A 24,774-nucleotide genomic window follows, 5' to 3' on the forward strand; every position below is an offset into this window, starting at 1 on the left:
CCAAACAACACTAGATTTGAATGTCACAAATAAGTGAGATATTAAAAAGTACAGAAGCAAGGAGGAAAGAAAAGGTTTAAAAGGAATCTTATGAAGAGACTTCAGAATATGAAGGATAGGTGATTGCTCATTTTTCTAGTAGTACACAGGTAGCAAGCAACAATATTGTGTCAATACATCAAGCTATTATCTGATATCTCGAGAAAAAAAGCTAGTCGGATAAGACATGCACTTCTGTTAAAAAGCATTTAATTTAGCATTGGATATGCTCTCTTGTTGTACTCTATAAAGAGAAAATAAATTGCACTCATAGAAGTGTGGATCTTAGGATCTAAGCTATGTTTCACTTTGAGTTCAGATAAAAGAAGGAAAAAAAAACAAATAACAGGAGCTGTAGGTGTTCAGTAAATGAGAATAACGCTGATGTTATTTCCATGGGAAGACAGAAGATAAAAATCTTCTCTTAGGTTCAGAAGTTCCATTGCATATGTGCCCTACTACCCCAATTTCACAAAGATGTGCTATTGTGCTGTGTTGGGTGAATGAGGAAGTATTGGTTTATAGTTCAAGCACAGGAAATCATTATGTTAAGGTATTACAAGCTGAGTTTCATTCGTCATAAGCACACACACAAATGTGCCACAACAGGGTGAGAGGATGTGCACAGAAGGACTAGGATGTGCACACAAGGATGGAAAACAGCAGCGGTGTCCAGGAGACCAACTGGAAGGGAAAGTACCTAATTTACAGGGCCTCAGGAAGGCCAAGACAGAAGCAGATAGGAAAGTCAATGTGAAAATAACTGCATCAGTTCACAGAGGTTTAAAGCCAGCATGGCTAGAGAGACTGAAAAAGCTTGTTTAAACACAAACTTATTTCTAAACTAACACAAAGAAAATCTAGCAGTATTTAAATAAAATGTTCTTGCAGATTTTTCCCTGGATAGTAAAAACGCAATGGATCTGACTCTACACTACATATAATTATACCCAAAGCAATTAAAAAAAAAATGAATGGAGACATCAGTGCAGAATGACTGTCTGTTCTTTGCACGCATTCTTGTCCAGCTACCATCTCAGTCCCCGTCATCCAATCTCCAAAGTCACCTGCACAGTTGCTGGCAGCCAGGCACTTACTCCTTGACATATATTGTCCTCATGCTGTGTACCTGTGAAGGCAGGAAAAGCCCATGTCCTCAGCCAGTCTGAGGGTCCCCAACCTCAATCAGTTCTTCTACAAACTTAGCTCCTCCTATCACAAGGAGGAATGTGGGAAAGTTGACTTTTAATCTCCTAGCAAAAGCTTTAATCTGGAGTTGCCTTCAGACTCCCCTCAACTCCCTCACAAAAACTTACTGGAGCAAGAAGATACTTCCATCGTATCAATATCAGCACCTGAAGAGACACACTGTGTTTCAAGGCAAGCCTAGTAAGTTTATTTTAGAGGACTTATTAAATCAACTTTTCCTAGAAAGCAGTTTTCAGAGAGGTAGAAGGTGAAAATTGCTTTCACTGCAGACAAGCATTATTTTTTTTTCTAAGCACAGCCAAAGAATTATCAGCTGATAATGCAAAATGCAAAACAAGCAACATCTTATTCTGATGTTTTTACACATTTCACAATCAAATGGCTCCTGTCACAACCACTATATCAAAAAAGAACAGTATTTCATTTTAAGACAATTCATTAAAATGCAAAGGAAAACTAGAAATGTATTAACCAATAGCCATTACACATATACAGGTATAGCACACATTAAAAAAAGCTACATCACTTACACAGTAATCGGATTGTACAGCATATCTGTTCTGTAATCAACCCAATTGCAGCAGGTTAGTAAAGGAGAGGGAAACAAGCTGTCCCTCTAAAAGCAACCAATACCTATCAACTGAAATATTCCTATACAATCTATAGACCTAAACTGAATATCAAATGAAACAGTTCTGAGGAAGTTGTCTTAAAATACTGGCATACATTTTTTGGTTTGCACAGCAGTTTGCAGGCAGTGTGGCTCAGCTTTGGGTGTACTTCCATGCTTGCAAAAGCCTGGCTGTGAGACAGGAGCCGATACGCTTACCATGAAGTCACACAGGTTAATGTTGAAAATGCTGAAGTAAGAGCAGAGTTGCCAATGCAATACGGGAGCACCTCCTCAGTTTGGGAGCACTTGTCAATGACATAGATACTTTTTGTGGGTGAATGTGAGGGGATGCTGGGCAAATTAAGTAGGTGGAAGAAAGAAACAAAACAAAACAGGGTCTGGTACAAGGTCTGGTACATGAGATGCATAAAGCACAGTGGTGAAACAGAAACATCTTGTTTTCATTCTGCTGACCCAGAGCTGGAGTACCCTTTTACTTGCTCCTGTATTAATATGCTCACATGGCTTTTGGGGCCTGCCTCAGATCTTACTGGGCCAATATGCATGTCAGTTGTGCTTATAAGGTGCTTGCCTCATACTGCCAAAACAAGTCCACAGGTTCCCACAACAACTCTGAGCCTACAAGTCAGAGAGCTATGGAAACCCATCCCAAAGACAAAAGGCTCGATGCTTGTAGAGGAGCAATTATGACCCAATGAGCCAGAAGGCAGATTCATCCAAAATAGCTGATAAAATCAAACCATATCATGACTACTTTAAGATGCAATCCTCTACTCCACTAAATGTATTTGAGTACTGCTAATTTTAAGAAGCCACCTGTCTTTACTGAAATATTATAAAAGTTATAAAATAACTCACTTCATTTCAATCCTTCCCCTTGTCTCTAATTCAAAATAAAATACCCATGGCAAACTGGACCAGTCAGTACATATCAATCCCTATGCATCTCACAGGAGTTCGTCTCACTTACATTTCCATCGTGATTGGGGCAGGAAAGCGGTTTGCCTGCAGCAACAGCAGTGACAGTCTCCAAGATGGAGGACTCTTCAATGCTGTTCTCCGGTGTTCGTTGCAGGACATCCATCAGGTTGGTGATAAAGAAGTTGTTCTGGAGTGCAGAAACCCCTTTTTCTGGCAGAATGGAAGTCTGGCGGCACACGGGGCAAGAAAGGGTTAAGCTATGGGCTGGAATGTAATTCTGTAAGCACCTATGGGAACAGGAGGTGGAAGGGGAGAAAGAGAGAGGGAAGCTGTTGTCAAAGAGGAAAAAAACCTTCCTTCATTTAAGAAATCATTTGAAAAGCACTGTCTCTACTTATAAAAGGAAAGGTAAATCATATTCTTGGCTTCAGAAGTAAAGTATTATAGGGATTTTTTTAACCTTTAAATCTTTTTTCTCTGCCACATAAAAAATGTTCAATAAGCCGACATCATCGTAAGAGTTATGCACTTTCTTTGAGACATTCATGCTGAGTGGATCCATTCTTTGAGATGTGTACTGCTCCCAAGACAGTAAAAATGATAAACTATCCGATAAAATTTGACAGACAAGAAGTTATTGCATCAGCCAATAGCTGACCTTTGTCTTTCCAATAGAATCTCCTTTATTAGCTTCTATCTGCAGTCTTTTCAGACCTAAAACCTGGTCCTAATGATGACAACGGAAAATTTTCCATTTATTTCAATTGGGAATGTTATTTGGCAGTTAGCAAGAATCAATAGATCTCATTCTGCTTTGCTCTTTACTATATAGAGAAGCATGCCTTAAGTTATCAGTTTACGTCAAGGAAAGTTTAAGAGAATTTTTGTGTTTGAGTTTTTTATTTTCTCTGTTTTAGGAAGACTGATTTATACAGAATACTAATCTGACACAAAAATTCTGCGAGCCATAAAATGCAGCGGTTTGTTCTACTCCTGCCTTGGAATATCAAGTTAACAACTGTGCCATGTGCAACATCTGACTGCAACTGGCAATTCAATATAGTCTTGTAAGGACAGGAAGCTTTGCAGAAAGCAGTTCTTGGGGAGTCTGAAAAGCAAGCAGTGCTACACCACGTTCTTCACAAGATGCCAATCAAGAAAGTGCAACTTCGCAGAGCTGTGTGGCTCTCATCCACTTCCAAAGGCTTTGCTTGCACCACTCTTCATCCTCCCTTGGCTGCCCTTCTTCTGACCCCCAGGAAGGGCTCTGTGAAAGGAGAGCTTAGGCTTTGTACATCAGCTGTACACCAGAGGAGTTCTTCCAACCTCTCTCTATAACCAGATCAGCATAAAAGGGTTACACTGAAAACCAGAAGCTGACTTTAGGATTTACACATGAACCAAAGTCAAGAAAGACATGATGGTGAAAAATCTTAGCTTCACTGACTGCAGCAGGAGTTTCACTGCTGACTTCAGTAAAATCAGTCTCCTATTCTTCTACAAAAGACCATTTTGTCTTACACACTCAAAACCCCACAATTTTTCTTGCATCCTGTAAAATTAAATATGTTCATTGTAATTATAAGAAGGTAAACTAATGGTCACACAAAGCATCTTTTACTATTATTTTCCTACCATTCAACATATAACCCAAACAGCTGCAACCCACCTCAATCAAGACCTCTAATCAATAAATCTTGCAGATGCTCTATTCTCTCCACTATTTGAATGGGCAATATAACATTAAAACATCACCAGGTATGTTCATTACGTTCAGCTGAATACAGTATAAGACTGCAGTATTTTCCCCCACTGCTTTTCAGAGAGGTTTTCTACTTCATTCAAACAAGTTGCAAAATAATGAGAATACTTAATCACGAGTTATTAATAATGTAAATAACGTGTCGAACCCTTGGACATTAAAGGATGGGATAATTTTTTCTATACTTAGTAAATCAACAAAGAAAGGCTTTTATTGTTTCTAACTAAGCAGTATAAATTTAAGGTTATTAATTAGAGATCCAAATTCTGATTGCCACCTTACACATACCGGTGCAACTTTCATGTTTTTCATGGCATTTCCTTTCTATTTACTCCAGTATAAAGGGAACATAATCCAAATATGTCCCTTCATCCTCCCCAATGCAAATAAAAGTTGCTACATCCCTGCTTCTCTAGCCTTCCCAGAATTTATTGTCCCTCTACATGTCCATTACCAGGAAAAAGTCACTGCCCCCCCTACAAGACAAATGCCTATTTAGAAGCACAAAGAAGGGACTTACCTTTCACAAAAAGTGTGCAGACAGGGAAGTACTTTGGGGTTCTTGTAGCGGTCCAGGCATATGCTACAAATCAGAAACTGCTTGTCAATCTGACGGACCACAGGACTTGGGATGTTGGAGCCTTCACTGGCCATCCTAGACCACTGACATATGGGTCCTGTTCCCTTCTACCCTGCGCACTGCTGCAGTTGGTGGCAGGAAAAAAAAAAACACAAGAAGAAAGATGTCTTACAGTCTCCGTGAAATAACATAATCAACAATAAATTCACCCATATTTCATCCTGATGCAGGAATTTATATTTCCATATAAGATGGATGCAAGGGAGAATTCAACTTCTAAAACATCTTACTGCTGATGAGAGCGTGGGAAACAACCTATACCACCTCTGTCAGAGTAGGCATTCTGGAAAGGCATGTTGCCTCTGTACTCTAACTGTTACAGAGCTGTCTGGTTTTAAAGACATCCCACAACAAAAATGGTTTTGTGCCAGAAGGCGAAACCAGTACTAACAAACACCGGATTTCTTACATCTACAGTACTGCTGGCAAAATGTTTAATATGAAACTGCACAGCCAAATGGCTGCAACACAGAGTTTAAAAATGGTTCACCTAACACTTTTCCCACTTATAAGTGCCCCTTGTGCCAAAGATACAGCAGGTTTGAATATAAGGAGGCTCAAGTCAATACTTGGTCTCTAAGCAGCTCAGGCTTTCCAAGACAGAAGTGACAAGCCCTCTGTTGCAGGTGCTGATCACGCTCATTTAAAGGTCACTTGATTCTGCAAAGGTTTCTGTGGCCCATGACATTTATCAGCAGTGACACATGTGATCTTCCAGTGCTTGAACACACAGCCTGCTCTTCTGCCAGGGATAAGCCGCTCTCCCTGAGCTGTGCATTTAGCAGGGCAGGTACAACTTGCTTATTGCAAGACACCAGTGACTATTTCTAGGAAAACAGAGGTGACCAAGGAGCAGTTTCTACTGACCTCCTGCTAACAGAGCCCTGGAGATCTACCTCTCAGCTAGCAGCACAAAGTTAATCACAGTTAAACTAGCCTAAAGCAGTATCCAATGTGAAACTCCATGCACAAAATTGATGGGAGGCCCTTATGTGCCATTTTATTTCCCCCTGAAAAATGGTGAAACCATAGAGCTTAAAAAAAAAAAAAAAAAATAAAAAAAAAAAAAAAAAAAGCGCTATAATATTCCTGCAATGCAATGTTTGTTCAATGACCCAAAAACATGGAACTTCAGAATTGATCCTTTGTTTTCCTTTCTCCATTTCTTCTCTCACACTAAGATAAAAATATGAATATTGTATAAACACAAATTAATTTAGCTATCTAAGTGCCATAAATGACACATATTAAACCTTGAGGTGTCAGTTATGAACCCACGCTACATTTTAAAAGCTGGAGTTAAAAAAGGCTTTACAAGAATAAGAATGAAAATGCTCAGCTTTCACAGATGGGAGTAGAAAGAGAACACTATCCAATATGTGTTAATGCATTCAGCTGGACCTGCAGCAATGTGTTTCTAAATATAAATGTTTTCACTATTGATGCAGCTGCACTTTCCTTACCAAGAGGGAGAGGGGTGGGACCCAAACACGACAGGCAAGATAATCAGAATCAGGAGGACTTCTCATCAGAAGCACAGTTTCCAAACCAGTCACCAGTAAGTTATGAACAGTGCAGCTTTTCTTTGTTATGCATTCAGTACAGACTATTTAAAAAAAAAAAATGTACCTAAGATATGAAAGCTCTCCGTATAGCTGCCTATCATTAATAGCAGTTCTCTAGCAAACAAATACGACTTTCTGTAATTTCTTTTTCAGCTATCAAATACAGCTACACCAGCCAAAAATGCTTACATGAGGAGAAGTCGCTTTTGCCTGTAAAATTTCATGCGCATTTCATCTGATTTTCATCCTTGTTTTCTAAATTCCCCCAGTCTCACTGCATAATCAGGTGATTCATAGCATTTTCGTCTGTAAGCCTGATTGCAGCCACCTTGATTTTCAGATGTTCACACTACCAGTGTAAGAGCATTAGCATGACTTCAGAAATAAGCATTTTTAATATTTATTATTTTGTCTGGATCACAGTAGGCCATCATTGTCATTTACCCCCTACACTGACATGAACCAAGCTTCAATCGTGCACCTGAAAACAGAATTTCATCAGCACATTTCAATCTGTGGCCTCTGTATGGTACAACAACTACACAAGTAGTTCATTTTACAAAGTTTCTTAAGTACGTTATTGCCAAGTTTGAACATCTGATGCTGCAGCCTCCCTGAGCCAACTTCACCTTTGATGCAGTTTTGCTAAATGTGATGCAGTTATGGAAATGACGATATTACTTATTGTTTCAATGAAAAAAAATCATATAACCAAAGACTCTTTGAGGAAAAGTTGCACATTTTAGATGACCCATTTGAATTTAGACAATGGCAGCATTTATTATAATTAACTGGAATGCCTCAAAAATAGAACGTAAGTTTCAGATGGCAATGGGAGATTTTATCAAGTATGACTGCTATTTTAACAGGACAAACATATTTTTTTAGTAGCATCTTCTGGATTTGGGACCTGCCACAGTTGATTTTCAGGGGTTCCTTTGCCTCACATCCAAAAACACAGTCCAAAAACACAGCCAAAAGACAACCTTTGAAAATAACTTTGAGAATCACTTTTCATTATATTTACACTTCAGAATGTAAAATGGAAAGCTAAAGGGTTTTGAAACCTTGCATCACACCAGACATAGAACCCCACCCATTTATCTTTAAGAAGCACACACTGGAAACCTACATCAGGTTTGCCAAATCTAGTGCAAAAAGGGGTTGGGAAAAGCGTCCCCTTTATCACTCTATTGAGCTCAAGGAGCATCATTTTTCCAGCCACCCCAACATTGACATTATTCTTTTTTCCTTCACTGTTAATTTCCGTTCAAAATAAGCTATACGGCAAAGAAAGGAGGAAACAATGGATCTCCAAGCCAGCATAAAGCCTGGCCCTGCTACGCATGCATGCCTTCAGGAGCTGAAGTCAGGGTGTGGCCCGAGGCATCTGTGAAAGAACACCATAATATACAATATGAGAAAGGGAGGAAAACGTTCAGGAACAGCAAGTAACAGTTCCAGAAGAGCTGCTTCATATTAACTGAGTCATGTAACAGAGAAATGCCCCTTATCTACAAGTCTCTTTGAATTAGCTCTACAATTATTGAGCCATTACCGAATTCTCAGTTTTTGTGGCCCACCCAAGAGGGAGACTCTTGGAAAACTTCTAACTCTATATCTCACAGGATTTTTGTCTAAAAGAGCAGAACCCTCCGCTGCCAATACACTGCTATCACTGAACTCCACCCAGCCAGAACTGCAACAAGCCTGAAAGTCTAGCCTGAGGAGAACAAATAGCTTGCAGCCTGTTCATCCTCCTCTTATCAATGGTATTCACAACCCAGAGGGTCTATTCATGCATTATGAATGGACAGGTTTCCCTTGGCAACGTTTGCAAAGGAAGTCAGGCCTGGGAGCTGTAAGAAAGGGTGGGGAACCTCAACAATGTCGCTTGAAATGCTGGGGGTGCTGGGGTTTAAAACTGCTTAAAACAGATACAGTGCCTGTCCACGCTTCTGTGGACAGGTACGAGGCATTTATAGCAGCACACCGAAATCAGCCAGTACAGAGCACATTGTGTAAATTAATAATCAGAATTTCCACACAGATGACTGGTGGAGAAGGCTCGATAAGCTACATTTGCATTCCTCTCTCTCACACTCTTGCAACCAGTTTGGTGCCTTGTTTAAAATACAGCAACCCTCTTCACTCTCACAGCATGCAGAAACACAACAAACATTCGGGGCCAAAACAGAAGGAGCAACCCAGCAGCAGCCACCAGGAACAACACTGAGCAAACTTGAGCGTTTTAGACCTACCCATCTTTGCCGAAAAACTGCTCAATCAGTGCAGTGCTGAGGACAAAATCCTTGCAGGGATGGAGCTGCAGTTCCGCAGGAGTCCAAACGGATAAAACATCATCTGTCAGTATCTCAAGGCTCACATGTAAAACTGGTGAAGGATCCCTATCACAGCACGGTCAGTATGAGAGGCACAAGGTATTTTGTGCTCTGAGGAATGATGCTTCATCCCACGAAGAGGACAGGTGGAAAGAAAAAGGGAAGAATGAGAGGAGGCCCAGTGAAGTCGTCATGAATTCTTTTCCCCCAGGTCATTTACAAGTGGGAGACCCCTTCAGGATTCAGACCAATCAATCTTTATTTAGCACATCTTTTTCTCACTCAGCCTGTATGGGAAGACTGCAGCAAATCGTGCAAGGGATTGTGGGATAGGGATGCGGTAGAGAGCTGCGACGAGATTCGCTGGGTGATTTTTTCTCCCTCCCTACTCAGCAATCAGCTGTTTGGAGGCTCCACACAGGGCCACTGAATTCGGTCACCAGAATGTTATTACAGGATTAGCTGGCAGAGACAGCCACCACTGTGCATCTGGCATGGCAATGCAGCTGAGAAATACATATGCAAATATTACTCGCAAATTGGAAGGGGGGGTTAACTCCCACAGGGAGGGCGGCTCTTACGCAACCCTGCTATGGGAACCATCGCCACAGGCGGAACTAAAGCACTTTCATTGAGAGAGGCAGATAAAGCCCAGCATTTAATGAGCGCCTTCTGATTTTTCCAGGAGTCACAGCATTTCCCAGAGCAGCGCTCCCCTGCTTCAACTTCCAGCAGCAACAACGGACCCAACAAGCGCCCTTTGTCTGTGCCGATGTTTCAAGCAGAGCCAAGGAGTCCCCTCAGAAAGCTGCGCTACTGACACACAAACCAGCAGCAGTGCCTCATGCCACGGAACAGCGTGTTTAACCCAGAGCAGCTCAAAGCTTCACAGCAAAATTGGTGACCTCATGCTGAGGGACCAAGAGAAACCAAGCTGGCCACTTGCTGAACGTTAGTACAAGCATTAATACAGAGCTGCACTCCTTTTATCTACTCTCTTCAAATAACAAATCAGAGATTGGTTTAGATTTTACCAGACTACTACCGAAGGAAATAAACAGATCCTTGGTGTCAGTGCTTACTCTCAGCTATGCAATTCTGAACACACAGATGCTACTGAAGCTAAGCAACATAGAATTAGCTTTGTCCTCCAGTATTACAGCTGGTGGGTTTTGCAGACAAGGTACTATTTGCGTCTCTAAATACAGTGAATCTTTTCTTTTGGAAAACAAAACGAAAAACACAAATCATATGCAAGTATTTCAGCTCAGTGAGTCCAACAAAGCTTCCCACAAATAAAAAGGCACAAAAGCCCATTTACATCAGGAATAAACAAATGTTGGTTTTAATGTTGGTCTGCGCTACTCTTAGTTAGAACAGATGTAATTATTTTAAAAATCACAGTTTAAAATATTGTTCAACACTCTTAAAATGCAGGCTCCCAAATGTACTTTTTGAATCTTGGACTGACTGACCAGGTAAACAGTACTGATAGTCATTTATCACAAATGAAATTTAAATTCTTGTTAAAAACAGAGAATCTCTGTACATCATTTATTTCCCATTTGGCAATCCTTTCACCAGATTTGCTCATACATCACGCAGATCCGGCCTGGTTTCCCTGGGTAATGCGCACAGGGCAAAAGCATGCTGTAATCCAGTTTATAACCTGAAATGAAACATCAGGCAGCATGCGTGCCTGTGTTAGGACTTGGGGTACTTGTGCCAAAATACTGCTCCTCTCACTCCCTTCGACTCTGTCAAAGAGAACGTAGCATGCTTCATTCTAGCTCCATGTTTTAGCACGCTGAAAGAAGCAGGAACCTGCACAGCAGGATTCACAGTTTAAAAAAAGGCCAGAGAGTTTCAGACACATTTTTGGAGAAAAGGGGGTGGGGTTTTACTGTTGTTTCTTCAGGTGGTTTTTTTTTTTCCTTTTTCCTTTAAACTGCCTAGAGAATCTCACTCCAAAGAACAAGCAAAAAAATTCTTTTTTTTAAATCCCACAGCCAGAAGAACCAAAGTCTTTTGTTCCTGCCACTTGAACAAAGCCACATTTTAAACAAAAAATTGAGACCAAGTTGCAACTCCCAAATCCGAGGTGGAAGACTCTCAGACAGAAGCATACCGGCATCACTCAGCTACTTGCTTTTCCTTGCTATTTCTAGCATCCCAGTTACATACACTGAAGCAAAATGACAAGTGTTGCTCAACCTACCATTTCTCTTTACAGTCCGTCCCAAGGACTACATACCCCTCAAATCAGAGCCGACCCCATAACGTACCTCATGGCCAAAGAAGACTGCAGGAGTCAGAACTGCATCCACTCACCGGGAGCTGCAGCTCCAAATGAGAGATTGCTTCAAAGTGCAATTCTTATACAATTGTCTCCAAGGAAGCTGCCTGCTGACACTGATCTTATATGTTGGAAATTATTCTGCTTCTTCAACAAAACAAAACCATGGGACTGTGGCAAGGAAAATGAAACAACCAAAAAATAAGAAAACAAGATCTCATTTCCCTTGAGATTTTTGTTCTTGCATGTTTAATGTTAACATGTGGGTTTCTTCTCCCTTGTGAAGAGGAAATGGATTTGTGGCTCAGTGAACAATCTTGCACTTTACCCCATAACAGTTATTACCAGCCTGTTTCAAATAGGTTTATTGTGTGTGTGTTTTGAGTTGGGGGAAGGGCTTGGGGGTTATTTTTATTTTTTTATTTTTTTTTTTTGAAAGAAAGAAAGAAAGAAAAAAAGAGAGAGAAGGAAGGGAGAAAGGGAAATTTGGGAGGAAGGAGGGAGTAAGGGAGGAAATGCCACCCAACCACAGAAGTTTACAGCACTCATTGGAAGTAAGTTCAGAAGAAAATATATGGCATATGCCATCTTTATAATGATGCAGAAATTAGTGTTTTAGCTCCTGCTAGAACAATTAAAGGAGATGCTGTCTTTTAAATAATTTCTTCTTTTTCATTTTCTAAGCATAACCTGAATTTACATTCTGAGAGCTCATAATTGGCAGGTTATAAAGAAAAAACACCAAACCCCACCCACAACTATTTTACAGAGCATTCTATAGATTGCTGTATGCTCCCCCTACTATTAAATAAGTCATCCAAACACTCTAGTTTAAGATTAATGGTCTGAACTCTAGTCTCTACTTTAAATTAACTGAGGGAAAAGCAGTCTAACTCAGTCTGTTGCAGGATTTTGAAGTCAGCAGGAAAAAAGAAATAAATGATTGGGTTAGCCCAGACTAAATGGCTAAATAGTACAGTACAGTTCTAGGAAGTAAGCCTGACTGGAAAATAAGAGACGGGACAGACCAGAAATCAATTACACAAAGTCATCCTGCTAGGAACAGGGGCTAGCTTGGGAATACAAATACAGGAGAGAATGGGCTGCTCCAACCCTCATCTGGCTCCACATCGCTAATTTGACCCTGGCGCCAGGAAAGCAGGTAGGGTGAAACAACCAAGCTCTGTCATTGTGGGACTGCGGCCACACCGGGAATCATGGGGCCTTAGTCATCTTGATGGGATGGTGGTGGCAGAGTCACCTTCACCTTTTTCTATTGGAGCTGCGCATGCATGCAGTCCCAGAAGCTCCCACAGAGCAAGCACAGCCTGCAGCCTGAACTCACACAATCAACCAGCCCAGGCTGTAGTTCACACTGGCAAGAAAAGCCAGGGCTTCCTTCCACTGTAAGCCCCCCCCAACCAGAAGGCGACTGTTTCAGATGCTTGTCCCCAGCCACAGCCTTGAGCCACGATCACTCACCCATCTCGTGATCTAGTACAGCAGATGCTCTTCCTCAAAGCTTGTGACCCAGCACATGGCTCATCACAACTGAGGAGGAAAAGAACTTGAAAGGTTTTCCAGGGATGTAGTGCTGGGTTAGTGGAGACCTTCACAGACCCACAGCCCCAGTGCATGTTCTCTACTGCCTTTGCCACCTTATTCTGTTTCTTCCTATCTTCTGCTCATGCACAGCTCAGCCTGCCAAGGCTTGCAGGCTGCTCAGAGCAGTGGCTGAAACAGCCTGGTTTCCCCTCTCTGCCAATGCAAACTTGACTCACACAACAGCATTCCCTGCCTGTTTCTGACACTGTCACAAGAAGAGCTGTACTGAGCACAAACTGCTTTTCCCCTCTTTGTGTTATTCTCTTTCCCCTTTTGAGTATTTGCCATTGAGATGGGAGGGCCAGTCACAGCAATGGGCTTACCTTCAGTACTATCACAAGTCAATGCCATTAATTAGGTTTCTTTAAAAGCTCTCAGCTGCTAAAGACCAGAATAACAACAATAGAAGCCACTGCTATAAACGAAAGCTTGACAGTTTTACTGTTCTAATGCTTTTTCCTCCTTACTTTCCTGAATTTATAATCAAAGTCTGTAATAGGGTGCAAGCCTGAAATAACTGAGTAGGCCTCCTATGTGTGGGGATCAAATGATGTTTCTGCATTAGAATTGGATAATATTTCTTTTGTTTCATGATCTCCGCTATCATAGTTCGTTTTGGGAGTCCTTCTACTTAACCCGGTGAAGATCTCTGATAGTTTACATCACTGATCCTCCAGACGAACCTTCCCAGGCACGCACACTCTGTATATAGGTGTATAGATGCATATTTTGTCACACACACTGCAGGAATATCCTGCACGAGAGCAAACCAGAGAACAAGGGATGGCCTGCCCGAGGAAGCGCCCGAAGAGACGTCGGAAGGCCTGGCATCATCCCCAGTGCTCTTTGCTTAACGAAGACTTTAAAGAAAATCACCATATCAATACGGCAAGGAGAGCACCGAGACAGCTTGGAAACAACAGGACGGCTGCTGACTGACAGCAGGTAAAAGATAAATTAACAAGTAAATAGCAAATGTAAACCAGATTGTGAACCTGGAGTACGCAGCCAGTGGGGAAACAGGGGAGGGGGGGAGGCAAGGGGGAGAAAGGCTGTCAAGTTGTGTCCATAGGCGCTCCTGCTTGCGCCATTGCAATCGCGAATAAAATCTGCTTTTATCAGAGATACCGTACCGACAAACATTACTTGGATATTTCCAACATACAAAAATTCCCTCCTGTGTAGAGGAGGGAAGCGTAACAGCTGGCATTTAAAGACCCCTTTCCTTTTGTTCCCCCCCCCCACCCAGAACCTCTGTCTCCTTTTGCAGTAACCCTATAACCCTTTGGCAGTTCTGCTTCCATCCCTACAGACCTCGTGTTCCCACTACCCAAATTTAGATGATCTAAGAGACTTTCTGGTAGCTTCTGTGCACACATCCAGGAACGTGGCAAGTTAAGAGTCGTGCCATCACACGGTAATCACACAGCTGAGATGTGGTACTTAACTTCGAGGCAATTTGACTGTCTGAGCTCTTCATACCTCACTGTAGGATAGGGCCTAGCACAATTAATTCCCACAGCAGTACACCAGGGTTTACTATGCCTGCAAGGACGATCTGAGGGCATGGAGTGGAAGTCCAGGAGTCCCCAACCAAATGACCAGTTATTCCAAATATTTCAGACAGAAGGGACAAGAAATGAGGGGAAAAAGGCAAGTCAAGAAATACTATCACGTCAGGTCAAATGTCAACCTCAGATATTTTGTTTATTAAACATAGAAAGGGTTGTAAAACATCATATTCTCAGGTGAGCTATTTTTAAAAGTAAAAATCCACGGTAAGGCAGGTTGAAGTAATTCTTTTAGGGACTAAAGGTTGCGATGGTCTAAGTAAAAAGATCTTAAATTCTACATTCGACACCCAAAGCAGATAGAGCATATATGCTATATGCATGCAAGTTGGGGGGGGAAAAAAAAAAAAAAAAAAAAAAGCAGCTAAGCTGGCAAAAAAACTTTTCTTCAAATCACTGCAGCTTCCATAAGCAGCTGCTCTGAAATGCTACTTGAAATAAAACTGCTGCGTGGAGACTCCATATTAATCACTATTAACCACTTCCAGGCACAGGACATCGGGCAATACAAACAAAAAGCAAGAGGCAGAGCAGGAATCACTTTGGGAAGAAATCCATGGACTTTTCTACATACTGTTAGATATAATGTACATTGAAAAATGCTGTAGGCATTTTCTTCAGAGCTGCTAAGCAATGGCCAGAAAAGTAAAAGGTAGATGCAAATGCTTGATTCGTTTGATACCTGAGCAGTGAAGGTTGAACTGCTCAAAGGCCACCCACTCCAATCTGTTCTGAAGCACTGGTCTGGACCTAACCCACGCTGCATCTCTGCTTAATCATACTGTTCTGCAGTTTCTCCCTCCAGGAGAGATGACACCCACCAGGTACCCGAATTCAGTCACATAATTCCCTGCTGACCTCTCCTCTTCTTCCGTTTCCTTTTACCTCTGCTGGATTTGGGTGATCTAGCACAAAGTTCAAATTAGCAAAGGACAGGACAGCACCCAGCTCTCATCATATGCCACACAACCTGTACACTAAATTAAGACAGATACTCCCAGCCCTTTTGTTGTTTTGTTTATTTGTTTTTCTTTTGAAACCTTCAGAATGTCACACCTCAGCAGAAACAGAGTATGGAAAATAAATCGGGAGAAAAATTAGATCTTTCACAGCAAGAAACAGTGGATAGAATACTGACATTCAAAAAGCAAACAACAGAAGCAGAAAGCACACAGTTTCTCCATAGCACACAGTTTGGGAAAATAAGCTGCCTGAGCAGATAGGTTTCTGCACATATGGGAGAGGGACTGGGAAGGACGGGGGCAAAAAGAGCCCCTCTCCAACCCCTGCACAGGCTCACATACCCCGCAGTGCTTAAGGATAAAATACTGCTGTCTGCATCTCTGCATATACCTGAACTTTTGCACAATGTTCACCTCATTTTCTTGTTTGGAGCCCAACAGCAATGTTACCTTCTATGTCTGCCAAGTCTTCTGAACCAAGATGTCTTTCAAACACGCAGTGGTACATTTAAGCACACGTACTGCCCTTGCATTCGGAGAAGCCCTCAGTCAAGCATTAAGTGGCAGGCAGAGGTTTGTCCAGGCAGGATCCTTATGCCGGTAATAACACAACTGAACTTTCCCAGCACTGGGTAAGCACGCAGCTGCACACACCAGGTATTCCGGCAGCACCAGATACAGCGCAGCAGTGTCAGAATAACCTTGGTAGGAGGAGCTCCCTCCTTATAACAATGGCTGTATACACAGAAGCTAAACCGACCAAACCACAGTAACAAAAAGCAATCAATGGCTCCCCCCGGGGAGCTCCAAACACACAGATTCCGAGCCTGTCAGCTGCCGCCTCCTCCTTCACACTCACAGGTCACTCCATTTGACTTAGCGTTAGTCAGCTCCAGCACTTCGTGACTTGGGAACACCCAGTGGCTGAACTACACCTAGTAAACAAGCCTGTGGCAAGGACACTGGTTTGCTGACAGCACTTCAGCGCTCCTATTTAAAGAACTGTTGTTATGGGAAAAAGCAGAAACTTCCCTACAGCACAGATGATGTGTTCCTCAGGTCTTGTGCCTTATCTAAAGAAACGCACCGATTCTCATTGTGCATTGCCATGGCAGTTTCACTACAGCCACAGTAGATGTTGCCATGTCCAAGCCTCCTACAGGCGCACTGAAAGGTTGATCAAAAGCGAATTCCCAACACTTGACAATATGCCAGACTTCTGCAAAAACTACATTCACAAAAGACCCTCATATGCACCTTCCTCCATTAATATTAGTCTCTTAAAACTGACTTACTCCTAACTTACAAATAGCTAACGAAATACGAGGAAAGTAGTACCACTCACATGACATTGCTTTTAAGATTCTCAAGCTGAGATACAATACATGGTATATACATTCCTATATCAAAATACATCCTTATTATTTTCTGGGAAATTCAGTACCTTTAAAAATACTGGAAGCAGAAGTTAGATTCACAAACATTAACCACGTGAATACAGGTGTATTTTTAAATTAGAAATGCACTTGGAAAAAACACTGGTCTTAGGACAAGAGCAATATTGTCTTAAATTAGTTGTGATATCATTTGGATTATGACAGCACCCGGCAGTCTCACTCAAGTACCAGAATCCCACAGCTACAACAGAACACAGCCTGTGCACGCATTGCTTAGTCCATGAGTTTACAGTTCAGGTATTGCTATTTAACCACAGTAGCACAAACTGGCCAAGTACCTTTCTACGCTATGAAATAAGTTTTTGTAGGAAGCCGTTAGTTTGGATAAGGGCTATTTTTGTAAGGAAAGAGATGCAAGACAGTAGCACATGCAGCTCAAATATTTTGGAGTCAGAAAATAGGATCAGACCTTTGCAGCTTCTTTCTGCAGATGCCATGAAGAGCTGTGAGTGCTGCCTGAGAATTTAGAAGTGATGCTCACGATGACTCTGACAAGATGTACCGTGCTGTTTTTGAGACAGTGATAAACCTTATCATCAAAACACCAGTATAGATAGAGAAGTATGTGAAGTAACCAGCTGTAGGCACCATTATCAGAAGTAATAGAGAAATCTTTGTGGGAAACGAGCTACGGATACAGCATACAGCCTCTGCACTATTTCAGCTGTTCTTCTTGTCCAGCTCAAGTACCACAGTGAGGGACTGTTATGATACATTCCAAAAAAACACTCTTGTATACTGAGTTAAATTTAATTCACAATTTAATTTTATTCACGATCAGTATCTTGTTGCATTTCACTCTTTCTTTTTACTGGCCACAGAAGAGAAGCTCCTTTAAGGTTACCAGTAAGGCACTGGATACTACTCCATCCTGTGATCTATGCAACTTACTGCCCCAGGATGATACAGCTTTTAACATACTACATTCATTCCAGGCGAGAATGACAAACTCATGAAGGATAAACTGATTAAAGAATTTTAACTACAGAGAAACCACCTCTACCAGAAGCAGAGCTGGAAGCACAAATCACTGAAGATGAAAGAGCACTCTGGGGAGTACCATTATTTGTCTGATCTATTCTTATGCTCTTCTGCAGGCATCTACCATCAGCCACCACTCAAATTACAAGGCTGAGCTAGCTTTACTTCTGACTTAACCCAGACACAGCTTCAAAATACTTGGTGTAGATATCACACGAGTTGCCATAGCAGCCACTCCATTTTGGCAAAGCAAATGGATAATAATGGAGCTACAAGGCTGTTCTTATTGCTGATCCTATTGCTTAGCAGAGCCCTGACATTTATGATTAGCAGATGAAATTAATCCATCAGACAGTTGCCTTAATACACTACTGTTTATGGAAAATGTCACTGAGGGCCACAGTACATCTTCAGCAAGTTTCTGAATCATATGAACAAGGCACCAACAATGAGACTGACTGGTCATCACCTCAAAGACAGAACATTTTTATGGTAAATTAATACTAACACAGCATTTCCCCTCACCTCCTCCTTTTCAAACACAGCTCATCCATAAGAAAAAAAAAAAAAGAGTAGTACTTCCTTAAGACTGACGTTTGTTCTGCTTTTCTGCAGAAGTATTCTGCATTATTCTAAATGCAGTGCAATAGATCTGGAGGAAACTAGGCTTTTATTGCTGCCCTTTCTCAAAGTTGTCCACCTTCCCCAGCAGAAGCCACTGCACAGAGAGCGCACAGCACAGAGCATGCCTTCTGAAGTACACACTTTGGGGCAAAATAATGATGGTTGCTCACAAGGTGAAGGCAACCATTGCACAGCTCAGATATGCATCCTGGAAGCTCAATATGGGAAGAAGCCTTCCTGCTTACATGGAATCAAGGCTGTGCAACATGCATCTTCTGAAGAAACAAACACAAGAAAATTTTTATAAAAATATTCGCTTTTTTTTTTTCCTGTTTCCCTCCAAGTACTTTGGGAAAACCACACACTAAGCTGTACGATAGTATTGGCTCAGCAACATTCAGGTTCTGATTTCTTGGGTCCTAGGTTTTCCAGCTCTGAAAGAGTGCAACTACTTAAGCTCTAAATATAACAAGAAACACCTACAGAGATTTATCTCCTGAGAGTTAATCCCTGAATGTTTACATTATCTCTTCTGCCAACATGAGTATTAAAGAAGAGAAAGTTGTAACAGTGTATTTCATTAATTCTGTTTCCCCATTGGAAGAGGAGGAAAAAAATCATGGTGTAAATGCACACAAACTAGATTCACTTTTCCTCCTTTTTCTTTTCCTCCAGTCTATGTGTGCTGCAAAAGCTCATTCTTCAGTTCTGAGTTCTTATCCCTAATGGTCGTTCTAGTTCCTGAGGAACTTCTAAGCATCTTTTTACAGTAAGTACAACATAAAACTGTTCTCAGAAGAACTGGAGAAAAAAAAAAGAGCATCTGCTCTTTTGGAAGATGTGCTTCTTAAAGGGCAGGCAAATTCTCTAATAATATAGACCATGAGTCCGTGAGTTAAACATGGTACACGTATTAAGTTTCTCCAAGGACTACTGTAGAATTTAAGGCATTTAGAGGCCTTAACCATAATTGTTGGAATCTTTGCAAGAGTATTTCCAAGTTCAGCAAAATCTATTGAATGCAATCTTTTCTTCTTTTTGCTTTTTTTTTTTCCCCTCCCCCTCCAGAAGGGGTCTATAAGTTACTCTGTCAAGTGCATTTTTTCTTTAACATTCCACCTCTTTTTTGAGGGCTTATTCTTCTGCAGAAGTGGCAGGAGCATATTCATATTACTCAGAGTTAAGCAGTTCTGAAAAATTAAACCATAGCTCTTTCCTCGCTAAATAAACTTCTGAGCACTCCTCAAAACATACCGGAGAATAGCAGGTACCTCTGACCTCAAAATAATCCAGATCAACTAAACTTTGCACTGGAGGAGGCAAATACAGTAGAAACCTTTGCAGAGTCTGAAATTTATACTTTTCCTTCATGGCATCACTCCACGTGATAGTTTTTCAAATCATGAGTTCAACGAAGGGACAGCTAGCATTCAACACTCGTTAAAAAAAAAAGAATAAATAAATAGAAAGAGAAAGGATCTTCACTCTACATTTTCAGAATGGAAAGAAAAAAACCAAACAGTCAGAGTGGCTTTACATGACAAAAACAGAAAGTCATCCAGAAATAAACTGATCATACACATGTTTAGGCTAATACCATTAAAGCAAATAAACACATACTGGATTAGGATCAGATTGCTGAACATTCATTTGAAACATGCATTTGAAACATTTAGAATGGTTTAAAAATGAAACTGCATCTACTCCAATCTTTATGTCTCTTTTGCAGAAAGAATACATTCTGACTTGAGGCACAATGACGCACCTACAAACACTGTGCATCCAAGACTGAAAATATTCAGCAGTATAACAGTGAGAGAGAATAAATTATATTGTCACACCTGAGCAAAAGTGCTGACCAGAAAAAGCTGAGTTGTCCAGTACTTCCAGGCGGCCTTTTACGCTGTAGACAATTATGGCTCACTTTTGTGTCATTTGTCTTCTCCAGGGTGCAAGGCACATTCTTAAAGTTACTATAGACTGGATTTTACATCTAACAGTAAAGTGTGATAGAGTCATTTCTGCAGCAGTTTGTTTGTAAACTACTAGCAGTCCGGTTATACAGGATATATTTTGATGTTTGTGTCAACCAGATCTGCATGTAACATATGAGGTGCCAGGATACATGCTGTTAACATCTTGCACATATCCGTGATTAGCAACCTTCTTAATTTAGCTGTGCCTTTTTTAACCTTACTGTAGCTAAATAACATAATTTACTTGTAAGTTTGTGCCCTAACACCCACCTGGCAAGCAGGAAGGTGGCCTGGTGGCCAGCAGGCCTCTCAGCTGACTCAATTCCCTGTTCTCCCCATTAGAATGGCATGCTATGTCATTTACTTCACTTCATACTATTCCAGTTCAAACCGTATTTCTACTTTCACCTTTTAAAATAAGCAATTCCTAATCCAAATACAGCAGAACACCCCAATTATTAAGAGGAGTGAGATGCAATGTCAGGACATGCGTACAGATTCTGTGACAGAAAAGGTACACGATGTTTCTCATAAAAGGTTGGAAGAAACCACTGAGATCATCTAGTACAATCGTCAGCCCATCACCACTAACCCATGTATATCAGTGTGTCACCTATCTTTTTCTTGAAAAACTCCAGGGGTGGAGAAAACATGGTAGAAAATAGTAATCAACTGACTTTAATACTACAATTTATACCATAAATATTCAGTTATTTAAATCGCATAAATGAAACCTGGTCTTCGTATAAATAAAATGGCTTAGAAAGGTTGACAAATGCCAAGCAGCTGCTGCTATTGCAGGCACAAGTGACCTTACAGCACTCCAACAGACCACCCCCAGTGGGGTCATCGAAACACAACAGCAGGCCCAAACAGAAGCAGTACATCTTAAAAAAAAAAATCAGCCATCAAAAATAGAGGAACAAAGAGATGAAAACCTACTTATATGAATCATAGACCCTGTTCTTCTCCTGCCAGTATTTAGATACTTGAGTAACTTCCAGGCAATTACTATTTTCTTCTTTTGTTTTGGAGCCTTTTGTTTTCTGTTGTTCATGACACACGGACAGTTGCCTTTTTTTCTTCCTTAAACCACAACCTACATTCTCTGGAAACAGCATATCTAATTTTGGCTGAAGGTGTCAGCCAAACATAACATCAGAGATTGTGCATTCTATTGTGAGATTCACAGGACTTATTCAACACGGTTCCTGAAACCTGACGTAAGAAGCAAGTTCATATATGTTATCCAGCAAATTACGGGTGGGTGGATGTCCAGGAGAAAGTTTTGGGGGTTTTAGGTATAAGGAGAAGAAAGAAAACCTCAAGAAACATTTGTAGATTCAGAATTGACGGATTTTTCTAACACAGAACACTGCACTGTCCTTAACAAAAAATAAAAAAACAAAAAAATTGAAAGATTATTTTCTACAGTTCTTCTACAGTATTAAGGATTATAACTTATGAACTGGAAGTTATTATCTGGAGTAAAGATGTGTTTGCTGCTATATGTTCACATGTAGTTCAAACCAGCTGTATTCGTGTCCTCAGGCATACTTAATTTTGATGAGGTAATTTGCTTGCCAACTGATCAAATCCAGTTTTTTCACATGTGGCTCAAAGATCTCTCCCAACATACCAATGTACATTGTGCCTTTGTTTTTGTATGAATTGATGTGTCACAGTATTACATTTCTCTAAAATTGCATATTCAATATTTTATGCAGATTATTCCATTTTTGCTTTACTACAGCAACGTACATCTCCTTGTTCTCTGAATTAGAACACCCAGATCTTTCCAGTTCATTTAATTATCTAATTTTCCTCAAAGGAATCATATGTATACATATACGCATATATATATATATACACACACATACATATATATATATAAACTATATAAACTGTGTTTATATAAGCTGTCCAAATCCTAGTTTTATTATGAATTGATGAAATTCCATTATCAGTCAAAGACAAGCCTAAGATGTTGATGGCTTCAAGCATCAATTATCTAGGCTTTTCCAGGAAACAGAGTGACCTCCAGAGTAAGACTGCCAGAGAAAAGTACTATCATGAGTTTGGGAAATCCCCCAGCTGATTGCCATCTTGGTGCAAACAAGACCTGAGTTTCCAAACGCAGTGCATACTGTGGGATATAGCAGAATTCAGTGTGTGCTATCAGGCCATGGACATTGTTTGTCTCATACCTTGCCTCAAAACCAAGATTCCGCTGAACTTCTACTAGAAAATAACTTCCCCAAAGAAGACAAACAGTTGAGACTCAACACCACTTACCTGATGCAATAAAGGCATTAAACATATACATTACCCTGAAGCTCTTGTTAGCATCACTTGTTCAGCTCTTACATGAGAAGTGTGGAATTTTAAGGAAAGAGCTTGTAACGATTGTATCACAATAGTTGGTCTCAAAACTGTTAGCCAGGTAACAAATGCCCTCAAAGACAAATGGTCTGAGGCTGCAACAGGAGGCAGCTTCTCTCATATCACATCCTTACTTGATGAATACTTAGTCACTGTGCTTTTGCCACAGTTTTGTTACACACATACAAGCAGACATTTATATAACTGTTTTGGCCTGATGATATTTAACTTCAGGGTGATTATTGCCTTATTCTTGGTATATTGGTATGTTATAATTTTTTGTTCTTACTTAAACCTGTCAATCTGCCTGACGGTCTGCCTGGAATACATTTTGAAAATAGTGCAATAAAATTAAAGTAGCATGGAGAAGGAGGGGGTGTGGGGAAGGATGCTTAGCAAGGGAGATAAGCGTCAGGAAATAGCTTGACTTGTTCTTCACAAAAGCAGAATGACAGAACATGGCAGCTTTAGCGTCAGCTGCCACCTTCAAAAAATCTAACACCTGTGAGAAGTAAAACTCTCCCTCCTAATTATACCTCAACACTGTCCTCTCAGCTTAACAGAGTCATTATTTTGCTTTGAATAAACATCACTGTTTCCTTCCTAGGCAAGCTGCTTGGCTCTGTTTCAATTATTTCTTTTTAAATATTAAAGAGCAGGAAACATTTCCCCTGTCACATCCTGTCCTCTTTACACAGTGTCACACAGTTCCCTTTGAAACTCTGGCACCTACAGCAAGCTCGACACGCAGTTCAATCAAAACATTTGCTATTGTATTTGCCAACTACAAAAGAATTTCTGTGCACGTTCTGAGAAGGTTTAAAGGTTCTGACAGGCACCCAAAGTCAAGCTAGCATGACTGCCAAGGAAAGGTGGTGTCAAGGCACTTATCCTCCACCACCACTACCCTGGATGTGCGAAGAGACATGAAGACAAAGCACTCACTACTCTGCACAGCACAGCACCTGGCAAGGGTTCGCTGCTCAACCTCTACGCTCCCAAAGCACTCAAGAGCACGAAAAGCGCAAGGACAGTTAGAGACACGTGTGAAAGGGTAACTTACGTTGTTTAGAGAAATGCTGGGAAAGGACTGCTGTGGTTTCTTCAGTATTCTACACTGGCGTTGGCAGAGAAGACAGTCAAAAAAGTACACCTAAAGAGATCTCTCTTGTTTCTCTCCCTGTTCATTTTCTCTGGAGTCGCTCAGCATGAAGAAAGCCAACAGTTGAAAGTTTATCTCCTCGTATTTCCGAGTGACATGGCTGACTCTCCTTGGACACATACCAACATTGCAGTAAAAATAGACAAAAGAGGGGGAGGGAAGAAGCAACCTAGCTTGAGCCTGAATCTTCTTAACTCAGTGTTTTCTGTAAAAGCTGCTCTTATGTTAGAAGCTCCCATCTCCACACTGACTTGCAGAGCACGGAGTCATCCGTCAGGTTTTCACAAATTGCAAATTACAAGCAAAGCAGGCAACAAACACAGCCTGGTTTATGCTGAACTCCCAGGCACCAGCCTTACAAGTAACCTGAGGTACAAAGGATTTGAAAATAAACAGCCAGCTACACACTGATCTGCTCTCTATCAAGCACGTGGCTGGGCTGGCTGGCTAGCTAACAGTCCCCCAGCAGCCCCCAGGCCCTGCGAGAAGCACACTGCCCAGGGAGGTGCTTGCAGCGCTCCCCCCCAGGGAAACAAAGTGAGCCTGCAGCATCCCTCCCAGCATGAACAGCCTTTCTGGAACAGGAATTTAAAATAAATGCATGTGCTTGTAAATACAAGATAAACTGCACGTTGCTTAAAACAGT

The 24,774-nt window shown here is 41.1% G+C and overlaps 1 protein-coding gene across 10 annotated transcripts in view; it reads right to left on the reverse strand.

Annotated features, from left to right (window-relative positions):
• TRIM2 (tripartite motif containing 2) overlaps positions 1-24,774 on the reverse strand; it is a 92,873-nt gene that overhangs the window by 32,071 nt on the left and 36,028 nt on the right. For 3 of the 10 annotated variants that reach the window (XM_042829852.1, XM_042829856.1, XM_042829849.1), the window contains exons 2-3: positions 5,086-5,267; positions 2,853-3,090 (exon numbers count right to left, since the gene is read on the reverse strand). In XM_042829852.1, the coding sequence (XP_042685786.1) occupies positions 2,853-3,090; positions 5,086-5,219 (372 nt within the window). In that variant the 5' untranslated portion in view covers positions 5,220-5,267. Of the gene's footprint in view, positions 1-2,852; positions 3,091-5,085; positions 5,268-9,031; positions 9,237-11,397; positions 11,715-24,029; positions 24,200-24,774 lie in introns of those variants that run through there. The other 7 variants (XM_042829848.1, XM_042829857.1, XM_042829850.1 and 4 more) reach the window with 7 other exon arrangements.

The sequence above is a fragment of the Centrocercus urophasianus genome, unplaced genomic scaffold, assembly GCF_019232065.1.
Source record: "Centrocercus urophasianus isolate 14NV4802_14NV808 unplaced genomic scaffold, USGS_Curo_1.0 seq_32, whole genome shotgun sequence".
NCBI classification, from domain to species: Eukaryota; Metazoa; Chordata; class Aves; order Galliformes; family Phasianidae; genus Centrocercus; species Centrocercus urophasianus.